The following is a 15,747-nucleotide window of genomic DNA, read 5'->3' on the forward strand; positions in this document are numbered from 1 at the left end:
AACGCAACAAAGAAAAAGTGATTTAGCTGGAAGGCCAAGGGTATTTTTTTTTTTTTTTTGATAAAAATATTCATATATTCATTGAACCACTCATGCAGTGTACTCGATTTCTCTATATTATTGTTTTACCAAAATGATCATTCCAATATATGCATGAGTCTTTCTGCATGTTGCTCTTTAAAAACACCATTGATGAAGTGGTTAGCAGTTCTCTGTGTTGGGTTTCAGTCCCACCAGGGACACTATCCTATCACCCACAATCCAAAAAAAATATTGCCAAGAAAAGTGGTTTATATCTGATTTGACCGTAAATGTGTGTATGAATGTTACGAGAATCCAACAAGAGCCGTCTGAAGAAATGTGCTGTTAATTAGTGTGATCCATCACATATGGGCTGTATAAATTTAACTAGATAATATATTATATATAATTATAAAATTACATTAATAATATTTTACAATAATAAATATTTGTATTATTTTTGTTGTTGTTGTGAATACGATTATAAAACTAACTTATGATTTGGTAACTATGTAAATCTTTTTAGAAACATACCTTTAAAATTTTTGATAATCAGCTTTTTTGATGTCTTGGGTTTTGAGGGCAGGGCTGAAGTCTTAGTTAGTCCATTGGTGTGGGCAACTAGTGCTTTCCTCTGAGTTTCTGACTCCATGGCAATGTTGTGCAGCAAAGCACCAAGAAAGTAATTTCAAGTGGGTGTCCTCAAGCAGGAGATTATCATTAACAGCTCATTTGGTGTCTACAGAAAAAACAATATATACATACAATCAGAACATGACATTTATCACTTGCATAGTAGGCAATAAATTAGAATCAAACAATATATTTTTTTTAACACAACTTCATATTTAAATTAGGCAAAAATCAAATAACAAAACATTTTTTTTCAATTTTGGATAAAATCGGGGTGGATTTGATTTAAATCAAGTCAATATAAATACGATTTAAATCGCTCATAAAAAGGCTTGATTTAAATCAACTCAATTTAAAACATAATTTTTAAAGAGCAACTGACAATTTAAATCATCATTTTTAAAGAGCCACAGCGGCTTCTCCTCTGACCCGATGTTGACCGTTTACTGAGATGTCTGGTGATGCGGCAGTGACACAACAAGGTGAGGGACACGGCTGCAGCAGGTGAGTGGATGCCCGCTAACAGGCGCTACCATGATGGATCTGAAATGACAGGTGCTCTCTAAATGTATGCTATTCTTGCTGATAGTTAGAATCTTTAATATTTGCAAACAAAAAAAAGGTTTCCTATTTAGAATAATAAGCTGTCAGGTTAGTAAAACTGCGATATCAGAACCAATTCAAACATACAGTTTGCAGTGTACATAGATTTGCAAAACAATGGGATAAAGGAATATTCCTGAACTTTGTTTTATCTCATGGTTACTGTGAAATTGTGTGAATGCATCAATGCAGTGCATGTTATCTTAGATTCATTGAATGAGTTTACCAAAAATGTAAATATTGCAGAATATACAGCCTCGTGCTACATAATAACTAAGCTTCATTTCATACTGAAAAAGCTAAATTATTAATGTATCTTAAATACAAAAAAAACTATCTAGATTTTTACTCCAAAATCATTTTATTAAAATAAATTTACGGTAATAAAAATTTGATTTAAATTAAAAAAAAAAAAAAATCATTGATTTTTATCCACCTTGGACAGAATGGGGAAGCATTGAAACCCCCAATAGGGATTTAAGATTTTATTTTTTTTCTTCCTAGTTGGGGAGAATACCCCTCTCTGTTTGTGCTGGAGACTACTGTCACTGGGACAAAAAATAAAAGCATATTATTTAGGTACTGGTAAAAAATAATTGATACTATTCACTAGAGCTGCACAATTCTGGCCACAATGAGAATCACGATTTTTTTTCTTAGAATAAAAAGATCACGATTCTCTCATGATTTTCGTGATGTAAAATCTTTCACATTATACAAAAAAGAAATGGGCTAACTTTACTGGTTAGATTTTGTTTTTAAATTCATGAAAGTATTTTTTTTTATTATTGCATTTGAAAGACTGCTGCTCAAATTCAGAGTGACATAAAATATTGCAGCAACCACCATTTTATTCTCTAGGGTGTCTACTAAAAAATATATAGAACGTTTGGGGGTTCTAAATAATTTTTTAGCAAAAAAATAAATACAATTATTTTAATTTGAAACCAACAAATGTCAGAAAAAGGTTTAGTGTTTAATTGGTTAAACTTTTTTCACTTACACACAAAGTCTATTCCTTTGACAAAATTGTTACAATGTTTATGCTTAAGTTCAACTAAGCTAATCGCACAAAAATGGATTTCCTCAAATGTACCAACATATGAGGAATGGTGCTTACAAGTTAATGACACCGTATTAAAAGAATGTGGGACCCAATGGCGCCACTGCTGTGTCTCAGCCAATCAGGAGGTGTGTCCCGGAAGGCTTAGACATTTGTGTACATTGCTGGAGAGAGATGTCGGCTCAGGTAAGTAATTGGGGGATGCTGGACACAAACTTTTTTTTATATCAATGCATAAAATGCATTAGGATAAAAAAACGTTCAGCATTTACAACTGCTTTAACTTTATTGCTATCACAAGGGGACTAACAAATACAATACAAATCACATCTGGGTTCATCAGTGGCAGAAAGAATCGGCAAATGGTATTTCGTGAGCACCTCCTACTCTCAAAGTTTCACTATTCACCTTGGTTCTGGGCTCCCCAGGGGGGGAGCCAAGGGAAGGACCATGGGCCCTGCTAGCAAGGAAAGGGGGGCTCACTTCAAGAGCACCACAAAAGAGATATGTCTGAATCACTGCAACAGCTGTCAGCTTTTTTTAACACCTTGAATACCAGGACCTTCATAAACATATTTAATCGAGGAATTAATGAAAGCAATTAAATAAAAAAAACACTATAAATTTAGTATACTATCATTATGCAGTCACCAGTCAAATGCCACAAATGCTTACTAAAGTCAGTTCAACATTTTGCAGGTCACTCTTAGGCAGCAGTTAGCATTAAAGATAACACAATTGTAGACGCACAAAGTATTTGAGGTTGGACTGGTTTACAGAACACTGCAGTCCACAGCATATGACACTGAGGTTTACTTTCTGCAACCTGAGCCAATATTTAAAGAGGTTCTTCAATCTGAAAGAAAAAAATTAAAAAAGTCAACATCTACAAATACTGTAGCTGCTGAGTAGTAATAATAGGCCACTTATCAGCCCAAGGATCCAGTGCTGTCCTCACCTGAGCCGGCTCATTGGCCACCTTCGGTTCCAGGCGCCAACATGTTTACATCGGGAAGCTGGCTGTGACTGCTTGCAGCTTCACAGCTAGCTTCCCGCTACGCATGTACAAGCCACACTGTGCATTGTAAAAAATGGTCCTGCAGCTTTCTGGGACCTGCAATGTGTCAGAGAAAGCTATGAAGTAAGAGGGGAACTTCGGCTAAGATCGCAGCAGTGATCCGACCGGAAGTGGGAATGCGTACCTTTCAAAAACAGGAACCTGCTCCCCCCCCCCCCCAAAAGAAATTAAAGGAGCTTGTTTAGCTGGGCTTCTCCTATGGATCACAGGAGTGCAGTTTGTTTTGCACTCCTGTGACGCGTTTTCAGCAGAGAGTGGTCTGAAGTCTGCTCATTGCTGACGTCACGGATATCAGTCCAGGCACCGTGTTACTGCGACAAAGTCTGGATCTGCCAGGTCCCTGGACTGACATCCGTCTCAGCCTCTCAGCGAGCTGCTGAGAGCCAAAGATGGGCACTCCTTACCCCTTCACAGCTCAGCAATCCAATGAGCGAGATGAGCAAAGAGCTGTGAATGACAGTCTACAGCTCTCTGCTCACGGAGCTCTGAAAACCGAGCGATCGGCAATGCTCGATTGCTCGGTTTTCAGAGCAGAGGCGCCAGGGCACAGGTGCAGCATTGAACTGATGTTGCCTCCACCTAGGTAAGTATTAATTTGAATAAAAAAAAAAAAAAAAAAAAAAAAAAAAAAAGAGAGAGACCCATACTTCTCTTTTCAGTGCCCAAACTTAAAGAGGAGGGAGGAAGAGGAAGACGAGCAGAACTTCAGTTTAAGTGAAGTTGCACTTTAATCCTATTCAAAGAGAATGATTGATTTTAGTTTCTACAGCTTTGAGAAGTTTTGAAACCCAGTAAAGTTTTTTTTTTTGTTTTTTTTAACCAAAATCGAGGTAAAGAGCAAATCACAGCGGCCCTTTACTGTGTGATCAGCTGTGTCCAATCACAGCTGATCACATTGTACACAGACTTGCAGTTTATCAGCAGTCCTTCTCTCAAGCGCTGTCACAGCGTGAGAAAAGGAAAGCTGGTAACCAGCAATTCTGACAGGCACATTTACACAGATAATCAGTGTCCTCATTATCAATGCAGCCCATCAGTTTCTATCAGTGCCCACCAGAGCAGCCCATCAGTGCCCACCAGAGCAGCCTCACCGGTGAAGAAAAATGATATGCAAAATTTGCAGTGCCTCCTCATCAGTGCTATCAGTGTCACCTCACCAGTGCCGCCTCATCAGTGAAGAAGAAAAATTACTTATTTGCAACATTTTCTAAACAAAAATTAAGAAAAATAAAATTTTCCCCCAAATTTTCCCTTTTTTTCCCCGTTTATATAGAAAAACGTAGGAAACCCCAGTGGTGAATAAATACCACCAAAAGAGCACTCTGTCTCCAAACTTTTCATTTGGGTACAGTGTTACATGACCACACAATTGTCATTCAAAGTGAGATAGCACTAAAAGCTGACAAGAGTGCTTAGGCAAGTGGTCAACATCTAAAAAAACAAAAAAAAAACAGAAACAAAAAACAATTTAGCTCTGCTGCTTAACCGCAGCTAGAGCTAAAAGTTATCTTTTTCCTTCTTCACATACCGACACCTCTGTGTACTCTGCATGTGTAGTGCATCTGTAAAGATAAACTAAAGGGCTACATTAGAGAAGGAGTTTTGTTTGTTGAAAATAAAAAACTTTGCCAGTGTTTTTTTTTTTTTAAACTAACAAAATTTGTCAAGCTCTGACATAAATAAATAAATGCTGATCATTATAAGCAGCCCTTTCAGAGGTTTCAACCGGCAGTGAAACCAGCGTCACTGCTGGTTCCCCTTAGACCCCTTTCACACTGAGGTGCTTTACAGGCGCTTTCATGTCATAAAAAAAATAAATAAATAAAAAAAAAGCGCTGAGAAGCTCATAAAACCTATTTCCAATAAAATAAATGAATGCTTTTTCACTGTGCGCTGGCAGGGTGGTGAAAAAACACCCCTCTCCATTGAAATGAATGGAAAGCTCTTCAAAAGCGCTCAGTGTTTTACTGGCAGTTTAGAAGCGCCTAACAGTCATCACCTACAGTATTTGTAGCTGATGACGTGTATTTTTTTTCTGAAGGAGCTCCACTTTAAGCCTAGAGTCACGTGTGCACAGAGTAGAGCTGCATAAGTAATCATTAAAAAATCGTGATCTCAATTCAACCCCTCTGATGATCTCTATTGCAGAGCTTGCCGATTCTTTCATATAACAAGTGGAGAGACTTATCTGCTCACTCAGCTGTCAAAAGAAAATATCTGGGCAGTCTGCCAAGTTTTTAAAATTAAACATTCTAACTAACTTCCTTCTTAAGCCTCATACACACGATCGGACTTTGTACATACTTTCCCGTGGACTTTTGTACAAAGGGCGTGGGCGTTGTATTGCATACACACGATCAGACTTTTTAGGCAATAAACACGAACGTAGTGACACTTCAACATATTGTCTGATCTTTTGCATTGGTTCTGAGCATGCGTGTTTGTACTTTGTACAAAAGTCCGATGGTTTTGTGTACACACGATCGGACTTTGCTCCATCGGACTGTTGTCAAAAAGTTTGTCTGTTCGCACAGCCAACAAAAGTCAGATGAAAACCATGTTCCCAGTCTCTGACCATCTCCTGTACCATGTTCCCAGTCTCTGACCATCTCCTGTACCATGTTCCCAGTCTCTGACCATCTCCTGTACCATGTTCCCAGTCTCTGACCATCTCCTGTACAAAAATATTTTTTTTTAAATATGTTTCGGTATCAGTTTTCGGCCTAGTGTATTTTTCATTTTCTGTATCGGTTTCGGCACCAAAAAACCCATTCGGTGCACCCCTAGCCACGAAAATTGTGATCCATCTTCTAAGCAAAATAATTGTTATTCTCATTTTAGCCAGAATCGTGCAACTCTAATACAGATCGATAACTTGTGGGTTTCTGACCCACAGAGAAAAACACGCTGCACTTTTGCGAGAGTGGCATTAATTGTTGATGGCCCCCCATGCATTGGCAAACATGCTGTGCTTTTACACACGCCAAACTGGATGGTGCCGCTGTGGCAGGTCTCCAAAAAAAAAGGTAAATGTGGTAGAATGTGGCTTGCAATATTGTGTACCTCTCCTAAAGAAAAGATACAGAATATTTTAGATTTGGAGTAGGGAACAGATAAACCCCTAACAGGTTTTTTTTTCCTATCTGTGTGCCCTTGGGGAGTTTTCCTTCACTTACTGCCCTGTAGCCAGAACAGCAAGTGAGAGAAAATCTCCAAAGAATAGAGGAAATACCCTGTTAGTTGTCACCCAGAATACATGTCTCCATTGAAAAATGTCCTATCCATTTCTGTTTCAGTGACAAATTTTGGGCTCTTCTCACTTTCCCTCCCAGTGACAGTGGTCATCAGGATAAAGAGAGAGAGTGAGTGTATGTTGCCAATGTAGCTAAAATTTACTAGAAGACAGGGGGAAAAAAAAAATCAAAAAAATCACCATCCATCAAAGCAGCCATCTCTTCCCTAACTGCATTGTCAGGCAGCAGTGGAGGGGTGCCCTGTCTGATCTCACAGCTAGCCTTAAAAAGAAGTTGTTCACCTTTTAAGAAAACATAATAAATGTACATTTTTATGCAGAAAAAAAAAATTTGGTAAAAAGAGTAAACTGCGCTATTCAAAAACCCTCCCTATAAGCAGCAACTCTAATCGTAATACTTTGATAATATAAACTATATAAAAATGGTGAGCTGCGCTAAAAAAAAATAAAAAAGTGTTCTAAATAAATAAATTCATACAGTTAGAAACATAAGTGATCTAATGATGTGATGTAGTGATGTAATTAAGTGAATGTGAATATTGAATAATGCATAGTTTGAATCATATAAATGAATCATATAATTAATGTATGCATAGAAAAAACACAAATAGTAATCACCTGTGTCAAATCACGTGAAAACCCTTTTTTTTAGCGCAGCTCACTATTTTTATATATATAAAAAAAAAATTGCAGTTATTAGTTTTTCCTGCAGGAGCCTGGTAAGCCTGCACCCATGATCAGTGGTGCAATGTCAGGCTTCTGCAAACCAGCCCTGCAGTTTTTGGCCCATACCTCCAATGTGGCTGACTGTATACAAGCTGTAGGGCTTGTAAATGAAATAAAAGAGCAACTCATTAGCGCCCTTCACAGTCCATTCACAACTACAAGCCGTCAGCCTCAGTGGATGATGGTAGTTGTAGTTGATTTATTCACAGGAAACTGAATAAATAATGCGGCCATGTGGGCAGAGCCCTGCACGGCTGCACTAATTTTGAATTGTGATGGCGGGTGCAGGAAAAAGAACCCCCTGCCTGCTGTAATGGCCCGTACACACGATCCAAATATCGTAGAACTTTGTTCGCTTAATGGTCCCAAATAGAAATTGAATAGGTTATGAAAATTCTCGTACGACAGGAAAAAAATAAAAATAAATGGGAAGTGATGTCATGTGTTTTAATGTATTTGTATTGTATTTTCGGATGACAACTGTACTGACTAAATGAAAATCATACAATCTGGTATCATGCGAGGAAAATTTTTGTGCTTGTCCCATCAAATAATATTGAATGAATTGTCGAAAGCTATGTACTAACGATCTGATCATTGTACGATCACGTTGAAAGTGATATTTTTCGTCCGATTTTCAGATCGTGTGTACGAGCCACAACACTGAAGCGGGTTTTTTGGCTGGTGGGGGGTTCAGGGGGTGGTACACATTAAAGTTCCACCCTAAATACAGGTAGAACTTGTAACAAGTTCCACAGGGTAAACTTAGCCTTCAGGCGGACTATACAATTAGAATATAAAATATTTGGATTTCCCACAAAATTTTAAATTAGGTTAAATCTAAACAATCCATTCAATTGGTATACAGTGAAGCAGACCCCTGTACTATATAGTTGATGGTAGATTGTACAGTGCATGGTGACCTTAAAGTGGCTGTGAACCTCAGACATGAAATATGGATAAAGCATAGTCCTTGTTAGTGTCTACTTGTCTCAATTAAGAGCACTAAGGCCTACTTCACACCTATGCATTTTTTAGCACGTTTTCAGGTTTGCAGAAATACACTACATTCTATTTAACATGGTTTCCTATGGATGTAGTTCACATCTGTGCATTTTATGGAAAGGATGAAATGGATGAAAAGCGTGTATTGGAAAACACAAAATGCACCTGCAATATGCAAACTGCAACCTGCATAGGTATGAATCAAGCCTAAATGTAATTTTTGTCTTCTGCCTTATTCCTCCACTATCGGCATTTGGTCAAGTTTTCCTGACACCAAGAGAAAAAAAAGGTGACAGGGGAGGGAGCTCCACCTGATTGACAGCCTCGGTTCTGTTCCTGTGTTGCTGTGTGAAGGAGTGGCTGTCCCTTCCCTCCAATCAGCTCTCAGAGCTCTCCTCACTGAGCTCTGCAGAGTGTAACTTCAGCTCCATGCCCCCATTTTTTTCTGAACTCTCAGACAAGCTTTATAAAATCAGCGCGTTTAATGGATGTAGAGAAGAAAGGGCTGCAGAGACACAGATACAACTTATGTTGAAGGATTGGTTTCATCTCTGTGTATCACCAGAGGATAGTCACCTCACTGGGTACATGTAAGGGTTTACAACCACTTTAGGGCAACACATAGGCGTAAGTAATACATGTACTTTGTTCCCCGGGAAACAAGACAAGCGAGACTTCTCCCTTTGCCGGTTTCGGACTTGTGCAAATTCTATGCGGATCAGATGCAATCCAAAAAGCATAGATTTGCATGTCACCTAAAAAAGCATTAATTTCCAATGAAGGCCGTTCACATTAATGCAGTGCGATTTTGACCTGCATAAAAAAAAGGAGTCCCATGTGAGTTTGGTGTGGTGTGAATTTAATCTCCAGCTATGCCCAGTCCCCCCCCCCCCCCCAAACAAAAATTGCAACTGTCAACAGAAATTGCACCGTAAAATCACATCAGTGTAAACCTGGACTTAACATCTTTCTAAAGTGTGACCTTTAACGCCAACACACATATGTGCCCATGGACGGCGGATCTTTCTGTGTGCAGTGACTGAGCTGACAGACAACTAATGATTGGTAGAAAGCTCCTGATCATGTGACCGTTGTCACAGCCAATTACACAATCGGCTGATTCTTCCCACCCCCCTGGTGTAGAGGCTTTGTTAAAATGTACACAGGAAGGAGTCAAAACATCACAGAGGTTCTAACCCCTCACAACTACATCCAAAACAGCAACTGGCTGAGGCTTTTTTTAGATGGACTTTAGCAATGGATGAGGGAAGGGGTCAGACAAAGAGATGAAATAATAGGATGTATAACATATTATTCTCCCTAAGCCTTCAATATCTGCCCAGGCCTGTATCCAATGTACACAATGAAGAGCTGGGCCTGGCTCTGCAGGGTTAATGCACATCTAATCCTCATCACAGGACAGTGCTGAGCCTTGGTGACACCGCCTGCCTCAGGACACAAACACTGACCACATACAGACAACACTGCCTTGGTGCTCCCGGCGTGCCATGTCTGCTCTGCACGTCATCTCTCTCTCGGACTGCAACAAAACACCGATCACCGGCTACAATCCAGGAACTCACCATGCACAACCGCGCATGCGCCTCCAGCTCTCACGACTGCTGCAAATACCAACACAAGCCACGGCGCAGGCGCCGCTCTCCTAGCACCTTAGTCCTAGTTCTCGCTGCCGATTTGCGTCATCAGCTTGCGCCGACTTGGAGTTCTTGACGCATGCGCGTGGGCTGTGTGGTAAGCGGGGATTTTGTTTCTTTTTTTTATGAAAACGTTTATTTTAGAGCAAAAAGGAGACACGGGTCGGAGTGAAGGCATAGTCATTGTACAGTCATGTCTGTATTAGTTACTTGTCTTCAGCGAGTGCAATGACAAAAGGAGTTACTGAAATGTAGCAGACCGGTTTTCATTCCTCATAGCCAAGCAAGGTAGTTGTGAGAAGTATAGAGCACGGGTTAGATAGATTCTGCTATGTAAGGGGGCTCCAAACTTTCTAAACAAAGGGGCAGTTTACTTTCCTTCAGACTTTAGGGGGGGGGAGGACTGTGGCCAATGGGAGTAAACATTCTTTGGTTCCAGTGGGAAGCATAGTGTCCCATCGTTGGTGTCAGTGGAAATAATAGTGTCCCATCATTGGTGTCAGTGGGAGGAATAGGGCCCCATCCCTGGTGCCAGTGGAAATAATAGTGCCCCATCACTGGTGCCAGTGGAAATAATAGTGCGCCATCACTGGTGCCAGTGGAAATAATAGTGCCCCATCATTGGTGCCAGTGGGAGGAATAGGGCCCCATCACTGGTGCCAGTGGTAGGAATAGGGCCCCATCACTGGTGCCAGTGGTTGGAATAGAGCCCCATCTCTGGTGCCAGTGGGAGGAATAGGGCCCCATCTCTGGTGCCAGTGGGAGGAATAGGGCCCCATCTCTGGTGCCAGTGGGAGGAATAGGGCCCCATCTCTGGTGCCAGTGGGAGGAATAGGGCCCCATCTCTGGTGCCAGTGGGAGGAATAGGGCCCCATCACTGGTGCCAGTGGGAGGAATAGGGCCCCATCACTGGTGCCAGTGGGAGGAATAGGGCCCCATCACTGGTGCCAGTGGGAGGAATAGGGCCCCATCACTGGTGCCAGTGGGAGGAATAGGGCCCCATCACTGGTGCCAGTGGGAGGAATAGGGCCCCATCACTGGTGCCAGTGGGAGGAATAGGGCCCCATCACTAGTGCCAGTGAGAGGAATAGGGACCCATCTCTGGTGCCAGTGGGAGGAATAGGGCCCCATCTCTGGTGCCAGTGGGAGGAATAGGGCCCCATCTCTGGTGCCAGTGGAAATAATAGTGCCCCATCACTGGTGCTAGTGGAAATAATAGTGCCCCATCACTGGTGCCAGTGGAAATAATAGTGCCCCATCATTGGTGCCAGTGGGAGGAATAGGGCCCCATCACTGGTGCCAGTGGTAGGAATAGGGCCCCATCACTGGTGCCAGTGGTAGGAATAGAGCCCCATCTCTGGGGCCAGTGGGAGGAATAGGGCCCCATCTCTGGTGCCAGTGGGAGGAATAGGGCCCCATCTCTGGTGCCAGTGTGAGGAATAGGGCCCCATCACTGGTGCCAGTGTGAGGAATAGGGCCCCATCACTGGTGCCAGTGGGAGTTATAGGGCCCCATCACTGGTGCCAGTGGGAGTTATAGGGCCCCATCACTGGTGCCAGTGGGAGGAATAGGGACCCATCACTGGTGCCAGTGGGAGGAATAGGGACCCATCACTGGTGCCAGTGGGAGGAATAGGGACCCATCACTGGTGCCAGTGAGAGGAATAGGGCCCCATCTCTGGTGCCAGTGGGAGGAATAGGGCCCCATCTCTGGTGCCAGTGGTAGGAATAGAGCCCCATCTCTGGTGCCAGTGGTAGGAATAGGGCCCCATCTCTGGTGCCAGTGGTAGGAATAGGGCCCCATCTCTGGTGCCAGTGGTAGGAATAGGGCCCCATCTCTGGTGCCAGTGGTAGGAATAGGGCCCCATCTCTGGTGCCAGTGGTAGGAATAGGGCCCCATCTCTGGTGCCAGTGGTAGGAATAGGGCCCCATCTCTGGTGCCAGTGGGAGGGATATCGCCCCATCACTGGTGCCAGTGGGAGGGATAGCGCCCCATCACTGGTGCCAGTGGGAGGATTAGCGCCCCATCACTGGTGCCAGTGGGAGGAATAGCGCCCCATCACTGGTGCCAGTGGGAGGAATAGGGCCCCATCACTGGTGCCAGTGGGAGGAATAGCGCCCCATCACTGGTGCCAGTGGGAGGAATAGCGCCCCATCACTGGTGCCAGTGGGAGGAATAGCGCCCCATCACTGGTGCCAGTGGGAGGAATAGCGCCCCATCACTGGTGCCAGTGAAAGGAATAGCACCCCATCACTGGTGCCAGTGGGAGGAATAGCGCCCCATCACTGGTCGACACAGTGGTGTAGTGGTTAGCACTCTTGTCTAGCAGTAGGAAGGGTCGCTGGTTCCCAACCATGACACTACCTGCCTGGAGTTTGCATGTTCTCCCTGTGCCTGCGTTTGTTTCCTCCGGATACTCCGGTTTCCTCCCACACTCCAAAGACATGCAGGTAGGTTAATTGGCTTCTGTCCAAAATTGGCCCTAGTATATGAATGGGGACCTTGGATTGTGGGCTCCTTGAGGGTAGGGACCAATTTGAATGTACAATGTACAGGGATAGGGACAATTGTAGACACTCACTCAGGTTGAACTGGATGGACTGGTGTCTTTATTCAACCTTACTAACTATGTAACTGGTGCCAGTGGGAGGAATAGTGCCCCATTATTGGTGCCAGTGGGAGGAATAGTGCCCCATCACTGGTGCCAGTGGGAGGAATAGTGCCCCATCACTGGTGCTGCCAGTGGGAGGAATAGTGCCCCATCACTGGTGCCAGTGGGAGGAATAGTGCCCCATCACTGGTGCCAGTGGGAGGAATAGTGCCCCATCACTGGTGCCAGTGGGAGGAATAGTGCCCCAATCACTGGTGCCAGTGAGAGGAATAGTGCCCCACCACTGGTGCCAGTGGGAGGAATAGTGCCCCATCACTGGTGCCAGTGGAAGGAATAGGGCCCCATCACTGGTGCCAGTGGGAGGAATAGGGCCCCATCACTGGTGCCAGTGGGAGGAATAGTGCCCCATCACTGGTGCTGCCAGTGGGAGGAATAGTGCCCCATCACTGGTGCCAGTGGGAGGAATAGTGCCCCATCACTGGTGCCAGTGGGAGGAATAGTGCCCCATCACTGGTGCTGCCAGTGGGAGGAATAGTGCCCCATCACTGGTGCTGCCAGTGGGAGGAATAGTGCCCCATCACTGGTGCCAGTGGGAGGAATAGTGCCCCATCACTGGTGCCAGTGGGAGGAATAGTGCCCCAATCACTGGTGCCAGTGAGAGGAATAGTGCCCCACCACTGGTGCCAGTGGGAGGAATAGTGCCCCATCACTGGTGCCAGTGGAAGGAATAGGGCCCCATCACTGGTGCCAGTGGGAGGAATAGGGCCCCATCACTGGTGCCAGTGGGAGGAATAGGGCCCCATCACTGGTGCCAGTGGGAGGAATAGGGCCCCATCTCTGGTGCCAGTGGGAGGAATAGGGCCCCATCACTGGTGCCAGTGGAAGGAATAGGGCCCCATCACTGGTGCCAGTGGAAGGAATAGGGCCCCATCACTGGTGCCAGTGGAAGGAATAGGGCCCCATCACTGGTGCCAGTGGGAGGAATAGGGCCCCATCACTGGTGCCAGTGGGAGGAATAGGGCCCCATCACTGGTGCCAGTGGGAGGAATAGGGCCCCATCTCTGGTGCCAGTGGGAGGAATAGGGCCCCATCTCTGGTGCCAGTGGGAAGAATAGGGCCCCATCTCTGGTGCCAGTGGGAGGAATAGGGCCCCATCTCTGGTGCCAGTGTCAGGAATAGGGCCCCATCTCTGGTGCCAGTGTGAGGATTAGGGCCCCATCTCTGGTGCCAGTGGAAGGAATAGTGCCCCATCATTGGTGCCAGTGGAAGGAATAGTGCCCCCATCATTGGTGCCAGTGGAAGGAATAGTGCCCCCATCATTGGTGCCAGTGGAAGGCATAGTGCTCCATCATTGGTGCCAGTGGAAGGCATAGTGCCCCATCATTGGTGCCAGTGGAAGGCATAGTGCCCCATCATTGGTGCCAGTGGAAGGCATAGTGCCCCATCATTGGTGCCAGTGGAAGGCATAGTGCCCCATCATTGGTGCCAGTGGAAGGCATAGTGCCCCATCATTGGTGCCAGTGGAAGGAATAGTGCCCCATCATTGTGCCAGTGGAAGGAATAGTGCCCCATCATTGTGCCAGTGGAAGGAATAGTGCCCCATCATTGTGCCAGTGGAAGGAATAGTGCCCCATCATTGTGCCAGTGGAAGGAATAGTGCCCCACTGTTGGTTTTCAATGGGAGGAATTGTGCCCCATTGTTGGTGTCAGTGGGAGGAATAGTGGCCCTTTGTTGGTATGAATGGAAGGAATAGTGCTTCATCCTTGATATCTATGGGACTCATTGTGCCTCATCGTCTGTATCAGTGGGAGGAATTGTGCCCTTTTTATGGTGTTACTGGGAGGAATACTGCCAATACTTTTGATGTCAGTGACAGAAATTTTGCCCCATTGTTGGTGTCAGTGGGTGGACTAGTACCCCAAAGGCCTGATGAATGCAAGCAAAGGGCCACATCCTGCCCTCGGGCCTCAGTTTGGAGACCGCTGTGTTATGCGATCAGATGGATTTATATGGCTGCAGTCTGCTTTGTATCCATCACTTGTGGAATGTCGCACAGATTTTCTTTACAGCCTCTGGATTAATGAAAGACATTAAAAACAGATTCCTGCATCCACACAAATATGTGGATGCAGGACTCCTCCCTGTTGTGTTATTGTCTCCTGACAGCGGGAACTCCTCCCCCACTGTCAGAATACACTTGCAATTCACTGATCAAAGGAGGTTTTTCAGCATGACCATCTGACAGCAGCTGATCTAATGATTGGCTTCTGTTGAACCGGGATGCCTACATACAGAGATGAATTTAGCCAGTCCCTGCTGATCCGGCAAAATTTTAATATGTGTGTGCGCCTAGCTTTACTGTATATTTGTTTCCCCTTCCCCTACCCAATAATCCCCCAAATTTAGGGACTCATATATGTTAAAATCTGACAACTTTTGCTTTACCAAAGCAGTGTAACTTTTGAGGAATGTCCTAATCTAATCAGACAGACACTAGATCAAAAGGACATTGTACAATTAGATTGTAATGTGTGTGGTGAGGTTGACTCTTAGGGCCCATTCACACCAGCGAGCCGCGCTGAATGCACAGCTACTGGTGTGTAATGAGAGACACGTTGCTGATGCGCAGTTCCCAGGGCACCACACTTTTCTTTTTTTTTTTTTTTTCACTAAACTTTTTTAAATGTCACAAGTGATAATTCAGTACATTTCCTATCGCCTCAGATGCATTGCAACTAAAGATGGGTTCGGGCGTGTTCAAAATCCCACATGCCCGATCCCGCTAGGAAGCCGACATTGTACAGCGCTAATCACAGGGAGTGACATTTCCCAGTCCGCAGCTGCACAGATCAGGAAATGTCTCACTGCCTGTGATTAGTGCTGTGCAGTGTCGGCTTCCTGGTGGGATCGGGCATGTGGAATTTTAATTACGCCCGAGCCCGTCTAATTGCAATGTGATGCTTCACATCACAGCCTGTTGTGCTGAAAAAAAATGATTGCATGCAGTACTTTTTCAACACTGTTGTGAACTAACAGTTGGCTCCATTCACAACTGCATGATTTGAGCCACAGCGATTCAGAATAGCGGAAGAATATGG

At 44.5% G+C, this 15,747-nt stretch overlaps 2 protein-coding genes across 8 annotated transcripts in view; one reads left to right on the forward strand and one right to left on the reverse strand.

The window, feature by feature from the left end:
* The window catches only part of CUL4A (cullin 4A), a 121,043-nt gene extending 110,951 nt beyond the window's left edge, over positions 1-10,092 (reverse strand). Inside the window, exons 1-2 of one of the 3 annotated variants that reach the window (XM_077482852.1) lie at positions 9,966-10,092; positions 556-760 (exon numbers count right to left, since the gene is read on the reverse strand). In XM_077482852.1, the coding sequence (XP_077338978.1) occupies positions 556-673 (118 nt within the window). In that variant the 5' untranslated portion in view covers positions 674-760; positions 9,966-10,092. Of the gene's footprint in view, positions 1-555; positions 761-9,851 lie in introns of all 3 variants that reach the window. The other 2 variants (XM_077482851.1, XM_077482850.1) reach the window with 2 other exon arrangements.
* The window catches only part of PCID2 (PCI domain containing 2), a 57,504-nt gene continuing 51,766 nt past the window's right edge, over positions 10,010-15,747 (forward strand). For 3 of the 5 annotated variants that reach the window (XM_077482857.1, XM_077482859.1, XM_077482854.1), the window contains exon 1: positions 10,010-10,134. The gene's annotated coding sequence lies outside the window, so the exon portion shown is untranslated. Of the gene's footprint in view, positions 10,135-10,209; positions 10,326-15,747 lie in introns of those variants that run through there. The other 2 variants (XM_077482856.1, XM_077482858.1) reach the window with 2 other exon arrangements.

This window comes from Lithobates pipiens, unplaced genomic scaffold, assembly GCF_037356315.1.
Source record: "Lithobates pipiens isolate NorthernLeopardFrog02 unplaced genomic scaffold, aLitPip1_a1.2 Scaffold_16, whole genome shotgun sequence".
Classification (NCBI taxonomy): Eukaryota; Metazoa; Chordata; class Amphibia; order Anura; family Ranidae; genus Lithobates; species Lithobates pipiens.